Source organism: Hordeum vulgare, chromosome 4H (assembly GCF_904849725.1).
Source record: "Hordeum vulgare subsp. vulgare chromosome 4H, MorexV3_pseudomolecules_assembly, whole genome shotgun sequence".
Lineage (NCBI taxonomy): Eukaryota > Viridiplantae > Streptophyta > Magnoliopsida > Poales > Poaceae > Hordeum > Hordeum vulgare.
In genome coordinates, this window is record NC_058521.1 from 562,946,947 (window position 1) to 562,967,938 (window position 20,992).

A 20,992-nucleotide genomic window follows, 5' to 3' on the forward strand; every position below is an offset into this window, starting at 1 on the left:
ACGGACATGTCGTCATTTTTTTTTTGTTATGACTTTTCATTGCAAGTAAGGTGAACTTTTATTTATTAAGTAATTTTGCTAATTTTATATAGTCTTTACATATAAAAAATAGCATGCATTACATTTGTAAGAGCCCGTGACAATGCACGGGCATTCTACTAGTATATATTATATGTCACTTGATCTTTCATCGATTGAGACCTAATTAACCACGGTTTTTTTATTAATGAATGATAGAAAATAAAAAGGCCACTCGCAGCATGTCTCGATCAGTTACAAACAGTGCCCAAGACCACCACATCAGGATATGTAGAAGCACCAAAACATTCAGTCCAACAGAACACACACCAACGTTACAATTTGTCGTATGATGATGCCAAATCTGTATCGCACGGCTGGGACGTGTCATCTGGGATCACCGGTGCACGAGCAGTTCACGAGAGGCGGCTGGTCAAGCCCGGGCGGTCTCGTTGTGAGCAACGGGTTCCTCTCGAAGAAATTCGCCGGCCGGAGCTCGAACCCGCCACTCACGGTCGGCATGACCGGGAAGTCGTCCTGGTAGGGTATGTGGTGGATGCCCACCGTGTACCACAGCACGATGTCCTCGTTCCGGACCGCCCTGTTCTTCTCGCTCCAAGCGGCCAGGCCGTCGTCGCCGGTGCTCTGGTCGGCGTACAGCCCGGGCGCCCACTTCTCCGCCTTTCTGTACGGCGTCACCCGCACCTGCTTCTTGCAGTAGCTGGCGCGCCTCTGCGGGTAGTCGTCGTCGTCCAGCACCGACGCCGCCGTCGCGCCGCCTGGGATGACCCGGTAGCCGACTTCGTTGCCCATCCGGGTCCGCTTGTTGGGGTTGACGACCAACAGGTCGGCCGGCGCCGCGTTCACGTCCACCTGCGCGTCCGCCTCCGTCTCGGCCACGTCCCGGCGCACCGTCCAGTAGCTCCTCCTCGGCGTGCCGGCCACGTTGCGCTTGGTAGCGATGGTGTTCTTGACGAAGGAGTTGTTGGTGCCGTCGACGTCGAGGTCCAGGTGGTACGTGATGTAGTGGTCGTGGTAGACGGCGAGCGTGTTCTCCGCCACCAGCGTGCCGTGCGCGTCCTCCGTGATCTGGTCGGCGTGCGTGTATGCCGTCCCCTTCACCTCCAGGAGACCGGTAAGAGACACCTACAAGTGCAAGTGCAACGCAGAATCGCATAAGTCAAATTTGATTGCTTTTGTTCTTCGGTTGATTTGATTTGCATATCGGAAGAGATCGATGGAGTTATTATATCTTTATTCATACCGTGAATTTGATGGAGCCGCTGGTCTTGAACTCCCAGTCCAGTATGTAGTCGTAGTTCCCGCTCGAAACCACCATCCTCACAACCAAGCTCACGTCAGGTCGGACCTCCGTGATCTACATCAACCAAAGCGCATCAGAGGATCGATCATATACATGCGCATCTGGCGGAGTTGGAGCAGGGCCGGTAAGTTACCAATCGGTCGGGAAAGCCGGCCTCGGTGTGGCGCCACGCGACATCGCCGGCGTACCGCTCGAAGACACAGATTATGTTCTTCTTCTCGACGGGCTTGCCGTCCTGGCCGGCGTAGTAGCCGTCCAGGTAGGCCGCGTTGGCTGGGCAGTCGGCGCCGGGCTGGAGCGGGAAGGCCGAGAGCCCTAGTCCGTACTCGCCAGCGTCCAGGAAAGTGCGGTAGTACCACTCCTCCGCCGGGTCCATGTACGGCACGAATACCTCCGACACGAACCCGCGGTAGAGCACCCGCCGCCGCCCGCCGGCCTCGGCGTCGTGGATTGTGGCCAGAGAGATGACCATGCCGGCGCGCATGTCAAAGCCCACGTGGAACTCCCAGTTGGCCCACCTGTGGTAGTAGAAACGACTGATCAGTGTTCTGTCATCTATTTTGATGCTCGCCCCCCTACAAAATAATGGACAATGCTCTGAGCCAGCGCGCCGGCCCAGTCTTTTTGGGCCGGCCGCGCGCGGGTCGTCCGATCCGACAGCTGTATGCGGGCCGCGCCGTTACATCTTCATGTAGCAATTTTTTCGATGCAACAAATTTTATTCACGATGTAGCAATTTTCATCAACGGTTGCAATAAAATTACAGTTGTAGTAGAAAAATATCTATGTGATCGTAGCAAAAAAACGAAGCTGATAATGCGTGGTAGTAAAATATAAAAAGGGTTGTAGCAAAACAATCCGATGAACTCGGATTGCTACTTTGACGAACGTGTATGCAACTTTTTTAGTGAACGGTTGCAGAAAAAAATGATGCCGGTCGTAGTAAAAATTAAACGCCGGTTCTAGCAAAGAAATTCAACGAACTCGAGTTACAACCAAACGTGGATGTAACTTTTTTAATGAACAAGTTGCAACAAAATAGAAAAGACCTGTAGCAAATTTAACCGCATTTGTAGCAAATCTACACTAAAAAAATGTTGCATGTGTGGGCCAGTGTACCTAATTTATACATGGTTGTAGCAAATCTGCACTAAAACAATGTTGCATGGCTGCTGCCAGGCGAGCGACGGGCCGAACAGTTCGACCGGCGCTCCGGCTGTAAGCATTTCCAAAAAATAATTCTATTTTCATGCTTGTAGACATGCACATTTTTAATACACTCGCACGTACACTGTACGGCCTTGTTTGGTACTAGTGTATTTTAGGGAATTTATGGGGATTATCCCGGTCAAACCCCTCAATCCCCACATATCCCATAACACAATTTGATTCTAGTGTATTTGACATGCTTCATCCCCATAATTCCCCTCAAATCCTTAAATTATAGTGCATTTTTCTCAATACCCAATACACTATCCCTACCTAGTGTATTGGGGATAAATGAGGATTTGAAGGAATTGAGTGAAGGTTGAGGTTTCACTCAATCCCTTGAAGGATTATCCCCATCAATCTCCTCAAAAACACTAGTACCAAACAAGACCTACATCTATAAGCATCTTCGAAATATTGAACCGGCGCACTATCTTCTTTTTTATACAGGGAGTAAAAGAATTGTATTACTCAGGACCGGACCAATATAGAGGGTCCGAGCAAGATCGTAAGGACCGACACACAGAAAAAACGATGGGCCCCTTGTGGTCCCGCAGGACCATCCCAGTGCCTCTCGTGTCGTCGTCATGCGTGTAGGATCCATCTACGTTAAGCTTGGCCCACCATTCCGGAGGTGGACTCCACCTACGCATCATCCTCGGCCCTGGCATCACATGCAATAATGGTTGCTCTGGCCCTTCTAACTGCACGACCATCTTCCCCTTATCCCAGTCTCCAGCAGGGTATTGTCGGATGCCTAGTAGTGACGTAACATAGCTCTGTAGAAACCGTACAGACACATCCACTGGCGACGGCTTCTTGTCATGTTGGATATCAATCCAGAAGAACCAACACCTCCACATTAGCATGAGTACTCTGAGCCGATCGCCCTCATCGCATTCTGAAATGAGGTTCAAGAAACACTCCGGCCCGGTATTCCGAATTGATTCCACGTGGGGAATACGCCATACTTTCGCCATGACACGACATAGATCCACCGCCCGTGGACATCTGCAAAACACATGAAATGTGTCCTTTCGCTCGAGACCAGATAGCGGGCGCACTATCTTTGAACGGATGAAGTCGTCATAAACACCTTCGAAGTCGACAAGAACTATTACCCTAAAGATATTTTAATGGTGTTGTGGAAATTCGTTGTAGCTCATATACATGCCAAACAAATTTCAAAACTTCACATAAAAAACTACTAATGGGGTTTAGAGAAACATTTCCACCCTAAAGTTTTTTGTAGACAATAGTTTAACGCAAAAGAACATGTCCATGGTAATTCCTAGAGGAAAGGCCAAAAATATTTGCCATGATCTGAAAAAAGTAGAAAGGAGAGAGGGTGATCTGACCACCAGCATCATTAGGGTTCCCTCACCTCCACCGGCTACTCCGGGGCGACAAGAGGAAGAGGAATACCGAGACCTTGTCTTGCGTCCCTCTAATACTCTAGGTTTTTCCAATTAGGATCTTTGATTGTCCATGACTTTGGATCCGACAAGAGTAAATAAGGTTTCTCCAAATCTCCCTCTAATGTGCCAACTCTCGTCGCTATTGGTGTTTGAAGGTGTGTCTTCATCGGATCAATCTGGATTTGGTCAGCTTTGGTGTCCAGTGGATCCGGTCGGTCTCGGCCAACGCTCACGGTCTATCGAATATTTGTAGTCCCTCTTTGACATTTTTTTCCTGCAGGGCGGTTGCTACGTAGATCCTGACCATAGGGACCTTCTGATCTACATCGACGACTTCCCAACCGCTGCTTCTACAACCTCCCGTGTTTAAACGAGATTGATCCGTCAAGACAGAGGCATAATCCGCCGAGACAGAGGCCTAGAGGTGGTAACGATCTTTGCTAATAACGATACAACGTCGGTGGATACATAGGCAAGAACACTTCGGCACCCCCAAGAATTTAGATGTACATTTTCTTTTTGTAAAAGTGTGTGCTTATAATGACTATGATACTTAATATGTGGGCTTAGCCATTTCCAAAAAATGCCAATATTTTTAAACATTTCTAACCATTATTAATATATTTTCATATTCATGCCAATACACTTTTATAAAGACTTCAGTCAAGATTTGTCTTTAAGACAAGCCCACAATTTTTTAGTCCCTTCAAAAACATCCAACCAGGTAGAAAATGATGGTTTCAAGCCATTTTTTTGTGAAGACAATTGTCCATAGTTAACATTCTTGAATTGGATTTTCTTTTGGATGTTACAATTATGCACTATAAAGGAGGTCCACTTGCACACTTTTCCAATGGTAGTTTTGATATCTTCTTGACCTTCCTTAGTTAAGTTAGAGGTAATAACACTAGTAGTGCCTAAACTTGTCATCGATGATCACTTTGATGTCTGAACTTAAAAAAATACATTGAACTGGTTCTATAACTTGACAGTATGGTTTAAATATGGTTCAAATTACGTCCATATACGTATGTACTGCTGCCTAAACATGCCAGTATGGTGCGGGGCTCATTTGCGGTGACGGACGGACTAACATAGAAAGTGTGCGATTCAGTGACCATCAAGTCCCACCTGCCAGTGAACAACTGAAAAAAAGAGGGTCTGGTATTCGAACATGTGACCTGTATCTATCAATGACCTACGCAGGTACGCTAACCACATAACATATGCAGAAGGCGACTGACGGCGACCACGATCTAGGTCAGTCAGTGTGGTGCTGGGCTGCGCCATGGGGTGGGAATGCGGAGTTGCGCCGTTGCCGTGCTGCTGCAGTTAGTCTTAGGTTAGGTCATGTGGGGCTGCAGGGTGCGGGTGGCTTTGGTGGGCTTCTAGCTTTTTACTCGGCCGGGGGCAGGGAATGGGCTGGGAGGGATCGGTATTTCGGTTAACCGAGTAATAACTGAACCAACTGAATTAGGTTCGGTTAGTACATTAGTTAATCGATTTTTTTGTATAGATTTAAAAAAAAGGGAAATTCAGGTTTTTCGGTTTCGGTTCAGTTTTTTGTTGGGCGATTTTTATGCCCGGACAGAGGTCACATAGTTGAAGGTGTGTCTTCGATGCGTCATTCTGGATTTGGTCATCTTTGGTTTCCGGTGGATCCGTCCGGTCTTGATCAACGCTCACGGTCTATCGAATATTTGCAGGCCTTCTTCGACATTTTTTTCTTGCGGGGCGGTTGCTACGTAGATCCTAGCCATAGGCACCTTCTGATCTACAGCGACGACTTCCCGGCCGATGCTTCTACAACCTCCCGTGTTTAAACGAGATTGATCCGTCGAGCAGAGGCCTAGAGGTGGTAACGATCTTTGCTAATAATGATACAACGTCGGTGGGTACATAGGCAAGAACACTTCGGCACCCCAAGAATTTAGATGTACATTTTATTTTTCTAAAAGTGTGTGCTTATAATGACAGTTATACTAATATGTGGACTTAGCCATTTCCAAAAAAGGCCAATAGTTTTAAACATTTCTAACCATTATTAACATATTTTTATATTCATGTCAATGCACTTTTATGAAGACTTCAGTCGAGATTTGTTTTTAAGACAATCCCACAATTTTTTAGTCCGTTCAGAAACATCCAAGCAAGTAGAAAATGATGGTTTCAAGCCAATTTTTTTTGTTAAGACAATTGTCCATAGTTAACATTCTTGAATTGGATTTTCTTTTAGACGTTACAATTATGCACTATAAGGGAGGTCCACTTGCACACTTTTTCCATGGTGGTTGTGATATCTTCTTGACCTTCCTTAGTTAAGTTATATCTTCTTGACCTTCCTTAGTTAAGTTATATCTTCTTGACCTCAAACTTAGAGCATCTACAGCCGGACCCTTTAAATGATCCCTCATACACCCGCGGACGCGTCTGACGAGTGACTGTACAGGAGAGAAGAAAAAAAATAACTCAATCGGACCCCTCATATTGTCCCTATATGTTTGGGCTGTCAGTGAACCCTCATGTCCATCTCAAATATGGAAGGATATGAGGTCTCACGGACGCGTCCGGGCGCGGCCGGTCAGTCCGCCACATAGGACGTGACCCATCTCGGACCATCTTTTTCATGTTTATTCATTTTTTCTTTCTCTCTCTTCTTCTTCACCAATCACGTACAAATGACATGACATATGAGGAAGAAAATGAGAAATGTAACTACGCAGGCAGACAGACAAATAAGGACATGCCCGTTCGCTGTCCGGACGCGTCCGCGGACATTTAAGGGGCCAAATTTGCAAGATCCGTCTATAGATGCTCTTAGAGCATCTCCAAGAGCATACACATATTTGCTCTCAATACCTAAAAACTGCTTTTTTAGGTATTGGAGGCAAAAAACCAGCTCAAAGAGCATACCCAAAACTGGTCCTCACACGATTTTTTTTGGGTCACTATCCAAAATTTAGCTCAGAATTGGCATATTTGGGTCTTTGGGGGCAAATACCCATCCGACCCAAAATCAGCGCGGGAGTAGCCAACTGCCCAAGCGGAAACTTCCGCACCGCCGCCTCCACGACCCCGCCGCCGCCGCCGCCGAGCATGGTCAAGATTTTGATCACCACTACGACTTTATGGGGCAGGTGGTGAATCCTCGTAGGCGTGCTGACCGCGTGAGTCACTTCCTTCAAGTTAATCATGAAATTAGAGATGCAGATACTCATCGACAACTAAAAGAAGATCTCATTGAGGAGTGGTGGAAGTGGAATGGAGAACAAGATACTTGAGTTTGTATTTCGGTTGCTAATTCGGTTTCGTTGAACATTTGTGTTTGATTTGATGAACATTGTGTTGTAATATGCACTATTTGTTTGATAATTTGAGAATTTTAATTTAGCACGTTTGAATTGATTGTATTTGTGATTTGGTTGCATTTGCACAAATAGACCTAGAAGCACAAAGAATGGGCTATCAAGTTTTGGGTATCTAAATATGGGTAAGCTTGAAAAGTATAATTTTTTTAGATACCTAAACCTTATATCTCCTCTACCTATAATGGTATTGGCTACCCAAAATATGGGTATTGCTCTTGGAGATGCTCTTACATCCACTTGCAAATAGATGCCTCCCCCATGTGTGGACGCATGTGGTTGTATGCAATGCTCGTGTGGCGTGTCAGCGTGACACTGACCCACTGTTAGTGGGTAGGAGCAGGGGAGGGGGCTTGACCAATGCACAATGGATTTTTTTTAGCAAACCCTTTTATAAATCTTATTATAAGTGTTAGATGCGTTTTGCTGTCGGTTGTGTCGTTGAGTTACTTAAAATATACACCCTGTTTTGATATACAAGACATATAACTTTTTGAAAAGTCAAACTATTGAAGTTTCATCAAACTTGTAGAGAAATATATCAAAATTTATCATGACAGATCGGCATGATAGATTCATCATGAAATGAATTCTCATACTTTTTGTTTAATATTGTGGAGGTCGATATTTTTTCCTTTGAACTTGCTCGAAGTCAAAGAAATTTGTGTTTTCAAAAAACTAATACCCTTTACATTTTGAAACTTATGGAATATTTAATTTGAAGGATGAGGGAGATGATGAAGTGTATTTATTTTTATTTATAATGCCATGATTTGATAGGACTTTCATAGTGCGACATGTGTTATCAGCTAACCCGCCGTATATTCATATGGAGAAATTACTGCGTTGATGGCTGCATGTACTATAATGATGCTATAATATCACATACTTGCTTTCTCTTTTCTAGGCGGTGGGAGGATGCACGGGATTAATATGTTTTATAGGCCGATTTATGTTGATTGATTAAAAAATCATTGGCCTGGCCAAATTTGCAAACGTAACATTGAATACCTTAACGGAATGAAAAAGCTTCAAAACTAGAGAACATGCAGAACTAAAATAATTGAATTAGAGAGCTCTCTGAAAAATTACTGACCTAGTCAAAATCGGTAACCCAATTAATTATGAGGCCTTATTAATTGGAAAGTATAGTGTATAGTATAAAAGAATTGAACGAGAGAGCTTTAAAAAATTATTGATCCGATTAAAATCGGATAGCCCAATTTTAATTGAAGACCTCAATCAAACGTGGGTTTTTTAAAATTAGGAAGCTTAGCATTATAGAGGATTTTTCATGTGTCTTCATATTTCTATCAATGTATCTATCATTCTATTGTGATGTATAACTTTTATTTCTAAGTTGCTCAACATAAACTTAAATGTTGCTAACTCTAAATATTATGTGCAACTAATTATCTTTCACGAGCCAACCTGTGGTTGGATAGTTAGCGGGACATTGATATCCCTAGTCCATCAGGGTTTAAATTCTGATACTTGCATTATTTTCGGATTTATCTTAGGATTACCAGCAATACGCATTCAGTGGGAGGGGATATTTTCATCGACGACGAGTCATCTATGATAACTTCGTAAATCTCAAAATGATATGCCAGCTCAGTTTCTCGAAAGTGCTCATAATAATTTGGTGTTCGTGTATGCATTTATAGAAATAAGTGTATGTGCGTTTATATAAACGTTTGTGTTTATACCGTATTAAAAAACTAATTATTTGCGAGTCGATTGTTGAAAAGTATGGATCCGAGCCACACACTGAGACAAGCCAGCCACCTTGAGACTCTTATTTAAACATAGGTAGTGCACTATTGTTGCTAAAAAAGTATTGTACTGGTGTGTCATCTGTCATGAGTCAGGACTGGTAATGGCATCTCCACGGCGATCCGCATACATCTGAATTTTGGAAGCCATTTAACGTGCGCATCTATCGGTCCAAACATATTTCTCCTGCAAACAAAAGATAAATATGGATTGATTTTACGTGCTTCTCGACCGCTTTCAAGCCTGCTTCTGACCATCCCGACCCATCAAAACCCTCTCTCCCGTCCGAACCAGTCAGCATTGTTCTAGAGTGTTAGTACCGCATTCATGCACGGACATAGCTAGTGTCATCATCTGCTCAATTGCTATATAAAATGTTGCCCGACCATAGCTATTGTCATCATCTGCCTTCGATCCTTTCTCCTGTGTGCACCATTTCCATCATGGCTTCCTCGCGCTGCAAATATCCATGGGACGGGCTGACGACAGACCAAAATAAGAAGGTGACCTGCTTTGCTTCCGGGTTGGCCGACAGGCAGCCAGAGGAACACGACATCGCAATGGAAGACGCGACTGTCCACGAGCCAGCACCACTATCCTCCTTCTCCACCACACCCTCGTATGCGACACCCTCCTCCTCCTCCTTCCCCGCCAATGCATTGCACAACGATCATCAACGAGGCCCGTGCCCATTACATGGACATGGTGCGAGAGATGCAGTCCGGGGAGGCGCACGACGCAACCGCCTACAACCACCACCTCCTCCAGGAGCACCAACATGCGGAGGAGCAGCTCGTCGTCGGTAAGGCGATCGCGCCGGAAGGAAACCTGGTGGAGCAGGCAGCGATGCACAGCCCTACCGCTCTCCTCGCCAGTTCTTCCTTGACCACTGGCGGTACTGCCAGCATCAAGCGGAACTGGAGGCCACCTACAAGGAGTTCGATGGGGCGGCGGATGAGTTGTTCGACAAGTGCGACGAAGAGGACATGCCGACGCGACCCAGTCCGTTGCTGGCTGTCACGACCACGAAGCCGGCACGTCCGCGGGTGTCGGGGGTAGCTACGAAGAGTACTGTACGGTAGGTCACCGCTATTCGGGGTTCCATGAAGGACGCCACTCCTCCCCTCCCGTTAAAGCAAAGCATGATGGCATCAACATTGTTGGTTGATTAGTCGCTTGGCGGTGATGTGGAGATGGACAAATTCACTTCCCGAGGCTCCAGAGAAGGAGGTTACGAAGGTGGAGTGGGAGCGCCGAGGCGTAACTGTATAAGGCGAAACATCAGCTCTCGGGGCTCACCGCAAGACATGAGAAACGAGCGCTGACGATCATAGAGTTGTGTTAATTATGGGGGTGTTTCTTTACAGGGACTTTTTGCTCTAGGGACTAAAAAAAAGTCCCTTTTAGTCCCATGTGAAAGAAACAGGAGGGACTTTTAGGGACTAAAAGGGGGTATTTGGGACTAAAGGAAGAAGTCCCTATGGGAGGGTCTTTTTGGGACTTTTTGACACTTTTTCCAACAGTGTCCCTACTTTTAGCATGTCATTTAATAACTTCTAGCATATTACTAGGGGTAACATGTTCTTTTTGCATATCATTTAGTGACCTCTAGTCCCTGTTTAGTCCCTGGAAAGAAATGGATAGGGACTAGGGACTTTTTAGTTAGGACTAAAAAAAGTCCTATTACTTTTTAAAGAAACAGGGCCTATACCTTTAGAACTGGACGAGCACCACTTATTGTTGTAAATATAATGAAATCCAACATGTTTATATGAAAATCCGCCCATATTTACACAGATTTCGTCCGTTTAGTTCAGGAAGTGTTTAAAATGTATGAGGCCAAGTTGGATGACGGCCTCCCGCATCTGAGTTTACACACTAGTCTACCTTGTTCATGAATGGATGCGAAAGAAAATTACGTGTTGTTAGAGATATTACTCCCTCTGTTCCTAAATATAAGTTTTTATTGATATATCTCTTCCTAATAATAAAGCAAATAGGGTTTCTGGTTGTCCGTAATGAAAATTACCTCTAAAGTTTGCATAAATTACCCACCATGCCACCGGTGAGTAATAGAAAACGTTTCACAAAGCAAAAAATCTTGGACTGGGCCGGCCCATGTAAAAACCTCCTATATTACGCTCTGCACGCTAGGAGAATATCCAGCACACCGTATGAGCCGGCCCATGCACAGGCGCCTGCTTTTAGTTCTGTTTATTTATTTATTTTCATTTCCGTTTTATTTTTTTATTTTAAATAATTTAGAACTTCAAATAATCTTTAAAATTTTAATAAACTACAAATTATAAATCAACATATTTAAAAAATAAAATGTTTGTGACTTCAAAAACTGCCCGGAGTTTTGTATAAAATGCTCACATATACAATAAAATGTTGCAATTTTAGAAAAATATTTGTACAATAAGAAAAGTCCATGATTTCAAATACAATTCCATATATTCAAAATTATTAAAGGCATTTAACAAAATGATTTCTAATTGAAAATATGTTAATGCATTTAAGAAATGTCCTAAAATTTTAAAAATAGCTAATGCCTGTTTTGATAGTTTCTTTTTTTATTTAAAATTTTCCATTTCATTTTTGTTTACTTCTAATTTAAATAATTTAGAATTACATAAACTTTTGCATATTAAAAAATAGGAATTTTGAAATAAAATGCTGACGAACACATAATGTCCATGAATTTAATAAATATATTACTGATTTATAACAATGTCCATGAATTTAATAAATATATTACTGATTTATAAAAATGTTTGTTTATTTAGAAAAACTTCATGCGTTTCAAAAAATGTTTGTGAATTTAAAATAAAATCCTCCAACATAAAAAATTATGTTCGCCTTTTCTTGAATTGGTCGACAATTCAAAAGAAAATATTTAAACCCGTTCAAAATATTAAAAATATTCATGATTTTTAGTAAATGTTTGTAAATTGTAAAAAATGTTCTCAATTTTAAAATTGTTCCCGTATTTGTAAAATTTTTCATGAAAGATCTAATGTATGTAGTTTAACATTAATGCTTCTAAGTCTTTGTGAAATTAACATATTTAAAAAATAAAATGTTTGTGACTTCAAAAACTGCCCGGAGTTTTGTATAAAATGCTCGCATATACAATAAAATGTTGCAATTTTAGAAAAATATTTGTACAATAAGAAAAGTCCATGATTTCAAATACAATTCCATATATTCAAAATTATTAAAGGCATTTTAAGAAAATGCTTTCTAATTGAAAATATGGTAATGCATTTAAGAAATGTCCTAAAATTTTAAAATTAGCTAATGCCTGTTTTGATTGTTTCTTTTTTTATTTAAAATTTTCCATTCCATTTTTGTTTATTTCTAATATAAATAATTTAGAATTACATAAACTTTTGCATATTAAAAAATAGGAATTTTGAAATAAAATGCTGACGAAAACATAATGTCCATGAATTTAATAAATATATTACTGATTTATAACAATGTCCATGAATTTTATAAATATATTACTGATTTATAAAAATGTTTGTTTATTTAGAAAAACTTCATGCGTTTCAAAAAATGTTTGTGAATTTAAAATAAAATCCTCCAACAGAAAAAATTATGTTCGCCTTTTCTTGAATTGGTCGCCAATTCAAAAGAAAATACTTAAACCCGTTCGAAATATAAAAAATATTCACGATTTTTAGTAAATGTTTGTAAATTGTAAAAAATGTTCTCGATTTTAAAATTGTTCCCATATTTCTAAAATTATTCACGAAAGATCTCATGTATTTAGTTTAACATTAATGATTCTAAGTCTTTGTGACAATATAACTGTGTGAATTTTGAAGAATTAACTGTTGGATGGATCGGATTATTATTGTATGTTTTCTAAAAAAATTATTGAAATTCAGAACAAATCTTTGAGTTACCAAGATTTTTGACAACCATGATATATATTTTTTGAAAATGTAAAGATTGCTTCAACTTGTGAATAAATTTAAAAAAAGAAACATTTTCTTGTATTTGTGCATAAAATATCAAAATCAAGCGATGATATGTGAATATAATGTGGTCACCATCATTGAAGATTATACTTTTTTTTCCGTGACAACGCACGGGTCATTTTGCTAGTTTAAATATAAAGTACATACATATGTATATAGACGTATTTTGAATGTATATTTACTTATTTTGTTTTGCATGTAGTCTAGTACGTATTAAAATCTGTACGTGTATTTTAGAAGTGAGGGAGTAAATATGCGTCATTTCCATCGTGGCCTCGTGCGCAGCGTGTGCGTGTTCTGCCCCAATGTTGTCATTTTTCAGATTTGAACCAGCAACGAATCATTTTGCAGTGATTAGAGCAATAGAAAATGGCGAGTTGCTGTCCAGATGCTGTAATTAGGACTAATTAAAGCCCACAGCGAGATTTTGATGTCGACTCTGGTATTTACTACAGTACTACTCATTAAAATATGTACTCTCACACATTAAAATAGAGATTTCACTAGGAGACTACAGCGAGAGTTCATTATAGACTACATATGGAACAAAATGAGTGAATATATACTTTAAAATATGTCTATATACATCCGTATGTAGTCCACAGCGCAATCTCTAAAAAGTCTTATACTCCCTCCGTTCCTAAATATAAGACCTTTTAGAAATTACATTATAAATTACATACAGATGTACATAGACATATTCTAGAGTGTAGATTTATTCATTTTGTTCCGTATATAGCCTGCTAATTAAATCTTTAAAATGTCTTAAATTTTAAAACAGAGGGAGTATTTAGGAAACGGAGTGAGTAGTACTAGTACGAGTAGTAGTACTACTACCTGCATGCATGCAGTAATAAAACAGGGTAACTTTGTTACCTGACGAAGTGGCCGTCGATTTGAAAGCCCCTGCCCTCCGGCTGCACCACCACGCCGGGCGCCGGCGTGCGGCCGGCGTACGGCGGACCGGTCTTGCCGGTCCGGTAATCCGTCCCCTTGGCCTTGGGCACCGGGACCACCACCTTGTCCATGTACCCAACGATGGCCATCCGGTCGAGGTCCACTACCAGCGTGACGCCCTCCAGCGGCCGCGCGTAGAAGTTGGCCGTCGCCCCGGCCACGAAGCACAGCAGCTTCACCACCCTCCGCTCCTCCCCCGGGAGGTCACCGAACCACCCGACCGGGAACGCGGCGCAGAGGACGTCGGCCATGTCGACGCCGCGCCGGCGCACGGATTCGATGAACGGCGGGTGCGCGGGCGGCAGCGCCACCGCCGCGAACTGCTCCTCCAGAGTGAGAATCGGGAAGCCGGCCCCGTGGTGGATGGCGTGAGCGAGGACGGACGGCGCCGCGGCGTTGGTTACGTCGACACGGAGCTCGTGGGACTCGCCGCCGGCCCGCGCGATGACGAAGGCGCGGCGGGGCAGAGCGGCGCGGGAGGAGGAGGTGGAGTTGCCGTAGGCGTAGAATAGGACGTCAGGCTTATCGGGCTCGTCGAGGCCGACGTAGTGGAAGGTGAGCGGGCGGGCTGGGACCAGTGGCGAGGCGAGCACGGCGTCGCGCACGGCGGTGAGCTCCGCCGGAGAGAGCGGGTCGAACGGGTGCGGATGATGGGTGGATGCCGCGGCGGCGAGGATTGAGACGGCGGCCAGGAGGAGAGTCAGCATTGCGTGGAGCGGCGCCCGGGCGGCCGGCTCGGCGCGAGCTGAGGCTTGGATGAAGGAGACGATCATCGTCGATCTGAGGAAGGAACGCTGAGTTGCTGCGCTGCTAAATCGGAAATGAACAGCAATGTTGACCGCGTGGCAAACGTGGTTAGCACAATAGCACTTGAGCAAACAATGTCGATCGCTGTATTGCTGACAGGTGAGGCGTGCACGATAAGGCGTTGGATGAGATTTCAAATCTTCCATGAAACGTTTGATCAGTTTTTTCTTTCTTTCACTTGGAGAAAAGAGCGGGTATTGTGGGAAAGTATGGGAACGGTGACCACCTGCCGTAGCTGGCTGCAGGTATATACGGAGTATGACCGAATTGGAAATCATAAACCGAATCAGACCGACATTTCGGGTTTTCTAGGTTTCGATTTCAGTTTCAGTTTTAAAATCTCAAAACCATTTGCATTTCGTTTTTTCGTTTACAAAACGAAAACTATATGGTTAAACCGAATTAACAGAAATTGAGGTTTTTTGATTCAAAAGCATAATGTGTCGATACACTATAATACTTTCTAGCCCATCTGTTTTTTTATAGTACGTCGCAAGAGAGCACGACTTATCGCAAACAACAACTCTAGTTGAAACTCCACACATCACTATGGCAATACAAACATAACGGAAAGGTGTTGGGTAACGTTGCAAAGGAAATAAAAAATTTCCTACGCGCACCCAATACCTATCTTTAGAGATCAACAACTACGAGAGGGGGAGTGCATCTACATATCCTTATAGATCGCTAAGCGGGAGCGTATATAATGCCGTTGTCGTAGTCGTACTCTTCATGATCCGATTTGATCTAGCGTCGAACGGACGGCACCTCCGCGTTCACCACACTTGCGGCTCGATGACGTCTCCTCCTTGATCCAACAAGAGAGGAAGGAGAAGTAGATGGGCTTTCAACCAGCATGACGGTGTGGTGGAGATGGTTGTGGAGCAATCCCAACAGGGCTTCGCCAAGCGCGTGTAAAACTGCGAATGAGGAAGAACGGGAGAGAGGGGAGGCAGCAGGGCATGGGAATTGTTGTGTCCAGCCCTCCCCCTCTCCTCTACTATATATAGGAGGCAAGGGGCAGGGTTAGGTCGCAACCCTTGGCCCCTCCTGCAAGGAGGCTTGACGGCTAGGGTGGAGTCCTCCCTCCACAAGGAAGGGAGGAGTCCCCCTCCTCCAAGGCACCTCCGGGGTGCCTTGTCCCTTTGGGACTCTTGCCCGCAAGCCAATTTTTCTTCCAGGGGTTGGTGCCCCTGGCCTAGGGTGGCTAGGGCGCCACCCCTACAGCCCATCACTAGTAGAAAGCAGGGCTTTGGTTTTTGCCAGATCAAAGCAACATTCTCGGTCGATTTACGAACTGGGACTAATTCTTGCAGCAGTCCCGGTTTGAGCGGCCAGGACGTCGGTTGGGCTTTGGCGGGCACCAGTCCCGGTTCGTCTGTGACCTTTTGTCCCGGTTCCAGCCACAAATTGGGACTAAAGTGCCTGACTCCTGGCGCAACCCCTTTAGTCTCGGTTTGTGTCTACAACCAGACTGAAGGTTATGATTCAGTCAAGGTTCTAGAAACCAACCGAGACTAAAAGAATGCCTATATATACGCTTATCCCTGCCCGGTCACTCCTCTCATTTTTGGATGGCCGGCGTGTGGGAGGTGTGTGTTACTTTGTTCTCACCTCCTATGCACATGGGGTGTTCAATGAAATGCCTGAACCACACTTAAGCTTTCTCTCCTCTCCAAGCTCGACCTCCAAGCTTCATTTTCTCCAAGATTTGTCTAGGTTTGGTGGTGCACCAACTATCCAAGTGTTCTAAAAAGGTTATCAACTTCCTCATCTCTCACTACTAATGTAGCTCATTTCAAATGCTCTAAAATTAGTGTGGTTTGCGGGTTTACTGGAGGAGTGTATGTGTGAGTTTATTTGATTTAGATGCACGATTTGTGCTCAAATTAACTTTTTAGTTTGCACATGTTCACGGTTCCGTCCCGTCCCCGTGCCCGTCGTCCTCACCCCCGTTGATCGCCCGTGTCGATCTCGTCGTTGACACCACAGTGGTGAGCCTCTTGTTCTTAATTATTTTTTTAGAGAAAAATTCTGACTTGTTTTAATTAGATGCTCTAGAGAGTTGTATGTTGTTCGATGAGAACTATATGTATGAACTTTATGTATTTATTTTTTAGTAATAACATTTGATCACTACTGTACCTTGGTTTTAATGTGATGACGAACTTGTATTAATTTGGTCACTTGTCTATTCATGATGTCCTATAATGGTTTTTATATACTTAATTATATAATGCACGCAGATGAACCGACAATGGATGTACAGTGATCGACGCACCTCCGGCTACACTGATGGCCTGCATAATTTTCTAGAAGTGGCTGAGGCAAACAAGCACAATGGTTTTATGTATTGTCCATGTACTGTCTGTGGGAATACGAAGGATTACTCTTCCTCGAAAACCCTCCACACTATAATGTTTGGACCAAGCACGAAGAAAAGAGGGGTTATGATGGAAGACAATGAAAAAGAAGAGGATGATGACAACTATCAGGATCCTATGTTCCCTGAATATGGTGATACTGCAACGGAGAAGCTGGAGATCAAGAGGCAGCAGATGTGCTCATTGATGATGTTCTTCACTGGGTCATTGTTGAAGCACACAGAGAATGCGTACGTTAAAGGGAGAAGTTGAAGTTCGATCGCATGTTAGAGGATCACAAAAAAGGGTTGCACCCAAACTGCAAAGATGGCAACACAAATCTCGGTGCCACACTGGAATTGATGCAATGGAAGGCAGAGAATGGTATATCTAACAACGGATTTCAGAAGCTACTGAAAATAATGAAGAACAAGCTTCCAAAGGATAACGAATTGTGTGACAGTACGTACGAAGCAAAGAAGGTTCTTTGCCCTCTAGGATTAGAGGTGCAGAAGATACATGCATGCCCTAATGACTGCATCCTCTACCACGGTGAGGAGTACGAGAATTTGAATGCATGCCCGGTATGCGGTGCATTGCAGTATAAGATCATACAAGATGACCCTGGTGATGTTGAGGGCTAATGCCCCAAGAAGACGGTTCCTGCCAAGGTGATGTGGTAAACTACTGTAATACTACGGTTGAAACGTCTGTTTAGAAACAAAGAGCATGCCAAGTTGTTGCGATGGCACAGAGAAGGTCGTAAGAAAGACGGGATGTTGAGAGTACCCGTTGACGGGTCACAGTGGAGAAAAATCGAGAGAAAGTGGGGGACTATTAGATGACACAAGGAACGTATGGTTTGGTTTGAGTGCAGATGGCATTAATCGTTTTGGGGAGCAGAGGAGAAATCATAGCACGTGGCCTGTAATTCTATGCATCTATAACCCTCCTCCTTGGATGTGCATGAAGCGGAAGTTCATTATGATGCCAGTGCTCATCCAAGGCCCTAAGCAACCCGGCAACAACATTGATGTGTACCTAAGGCCATTAGTTGAAGAACTTCCATGCCTGTGGGATAAAAAAGGTGTACGTGTGTGGGATGAGCACAAACAGCAGGAATTTGAGCTACGAGCATTGCTGGTTGTAACCATCAATGATTGGCCTCCTCTTAGTAACCTTTTAGGAGAGACAAACAAGGGATACCACGCACGCACGCACTATTTAGATGAGACTTAAAGTATACATTTGGACAAATTAATAAGAATGTGTACCTAGGACATCGTCGATTTCTTCTGAGTAGGCATCACTTAAGAAAGAAAGGCAAGCATTTCAAAGGTGACGCACATCACCGGAAGCGTACATGTGATGTTATATTTGATATGGTCAAGGATTTACAAGTAATCTTTGGAAAGGCTCCTGCGGACAATCCGTTCCGAATGACGCTGAGGGACGCGCACCCATGCGGAATAAGAAATCTATATTTTGGGACCTACCTTATTGGGTAGACCTAGAGGTCTGCTCTGCAATCGACGTGATGCACATGACTAAGAATGTTTACATGAACCTGCTAGGCTTCTTGGGCGTGTATGGGAAGACAAAATATACACTGGAGGCACGGAAGGACCAGCAACGTATGAACAAAAAATACGACTAGCAACGTATGAACAAAGAAGACATCATGCATCCAAAGCAGTATCAAGGTCCTGCCAGCTACGCTCTTACCAAAGAAGAGAAGGAAATATTTTTTGAATGCCTGCTCAGTATTAAGGTCCCGTCTGGCTTCTCATCGAATGTAAAGGGAATAATAAGGCAGAGAAAAAAATTCCAGAACCTAAAGTTTCATGACTGCCACGTGATTATGTTCGATTAGCTATTGTGAAGCTATGTGCATTCCTGAATTCGACTTCTGAGTAGGTAATCAATCCAGAAATCCTATCAAGGTTACAAAATGATTTGGTACAATGTCCTGTCAGTTTCGAGTTGGTGTTTCCACCATCCTTCTTCAATATTATGATGCACGTCCTAGTTCACCTAGTCGACGAGATTACCATTCTAGGTCCTGTATTTCTACACAATATGTTCCCCTTTGAGAGGTTCATGGGAGTCTTAAAGAAATATGTTCGTAACCGTGTGATACATCTCAAACGTATCTATAATTTTCGATGGTTTCATGCTGTTATCTTGTCAACTTTGGATGTTTTATATACCTTTTATATCTTTTTTGGGACTAACTTATTAATTCAGTGCCAAGTGCGAGTTCCTGTTTTTTCTATGTTTTTGACTCTTTTCAGATCTGATTTTGGAACGGAGTCAAAACGGAATAAAATCCCCGAAATGAATTTTTCCAGAACAGAAGAAGATCGGGGGACTTGAGGGCCAAGGCAGGAGGCCCATAGGGAGCCCACAAGCCCTGTAGCCGCGGCCAGGGGGGCCCGCGGCTACCAGGCTTGTAGTCTCCCTGGAGCTCCCCTGCCCTAGCTCTTTCACCTATATATTACCTAAAATCCCAGAAAAAATCATGGCGTCCACGAAACCACTTTTCCGCCGCCGCAAGCTTCCGTTTCCGCGAGATCTCATGTGGAGACCCTTCCCGGCGCCCTGCTGGAGGGGACTTTGGAGCTGGAGGGCTTCTACATCAACATCATTGCCTCTCCAATGACTCGTGAGTAGTCTACTTCAGACCTACGGGTCCGTAGTTAGTAGCTAGATGGCTTCTTCTCTCTCTTGGATCTTCAATACAAAGTTCTCCATGATCTTCATGGAGATCTATCCGATGTAATCCTCTTTGGCGGTGTGTTTGTCGAGATCCGATGAATTGTGGATTTGTGATCATATTATCTATGAATTATATTTGAGTCTTTGCTGATTTCTTATATGCATGATTTGATATCCTTGTAAGTCTCTCCGAGTCTTGGGTTTTGTTTGGCCAACTAGATCTATGATTCTTGCAATGGGAGAAGTGCTTGGTTTTGGGTTCATACCATGCGGTGACCTTTCCCAGTGACAGAAGGAGCAGCAAGGCACGCATCATGTTGTTGCCATCAAGGGTAACAAGATGGGCTTTCATCATAGATTTGAGATTGTCCATCTACATCATGTCATCTTGCTTAAGGCGTTACTCTGTTCTTATGAACTCAATACACTAGATGCATGCTGAATAGCGGTCGACGTGTGGAGTAATAGTAGTAGATGCAGAAAGTATCGGTCTACTTGTTTTGGACGTGATGCCTATATGTATGATCATTGCCATAGATAACGTCATGACTTTGCGCGGTTCTATCAATTGCTCGACAGTAATTCGTTCACCCACCGTCTACTTGCTTTCATGAGAGAAGCCACTAGTGAACACTACGGCCCCCGGGTCTATTCACAATTATCATCTCAGCTTTTACTTTTACTTTGCTTTGTTTACTTTTTGCTTTCAGTTCTCACTTTGCAAATAATCTATAAGGGATTGACAACCCCTTCATAGCGTTGGGTGCAAGCTCTTTGTGTTTGTGCAGGTACTTGTGACTTGACGTGATCCTCCTACTGGATTGATACTTTGGTTCTCAAACTGAGGGAAATACTTACCGCCGCTGTGCTACATCACCCTTTCCTCTTCAAGGGAACACCAACGCAAGGTTCCAAGGCCGCGGGGGAATCCTTTGCATATTTGCCAAGGAAATCCCTATAGGCGTAGCGTGCAGCAGAAGGATTTCTGGCGCCGTTGCCGGGGAGAGATCAAGTCAAGATCTATCCAAGTAAGTGTCACAAACTC

At 43.5% G+C, this 20,992-nt stretch overlaps 1 protein-coding gene across 1 annotated transcript; it reads right to left on the reverse strand.

The window, feature by feature from the left end:
* Positions 1-202: 202 nt before the first annotated feature.
* Positions 203-15,027, reverse strand: LOC123447059 (primary amine oxidase-like). The gene is made up of 4 exons (XM_045123623.1): positions 13,979-15,027; positions 1,476-1,860; positions 1,283-1,396; positions 203-1,164 (listed from the first exon to the last, which is right to left on the reverse strand). Exons 1-4 carry the CDS (start codon positions 15,010-15,012, stop codon positions 406-408), a joined length of 2,292 nt encoding a protein of 763 aa, XP_044979558.1. The 5' UTR covers positions 15,013-15,027; the 3' UTR covers positions 203-405.
* Positions 15,028-20,992: the final 5,965 nt, after the last annotated feature.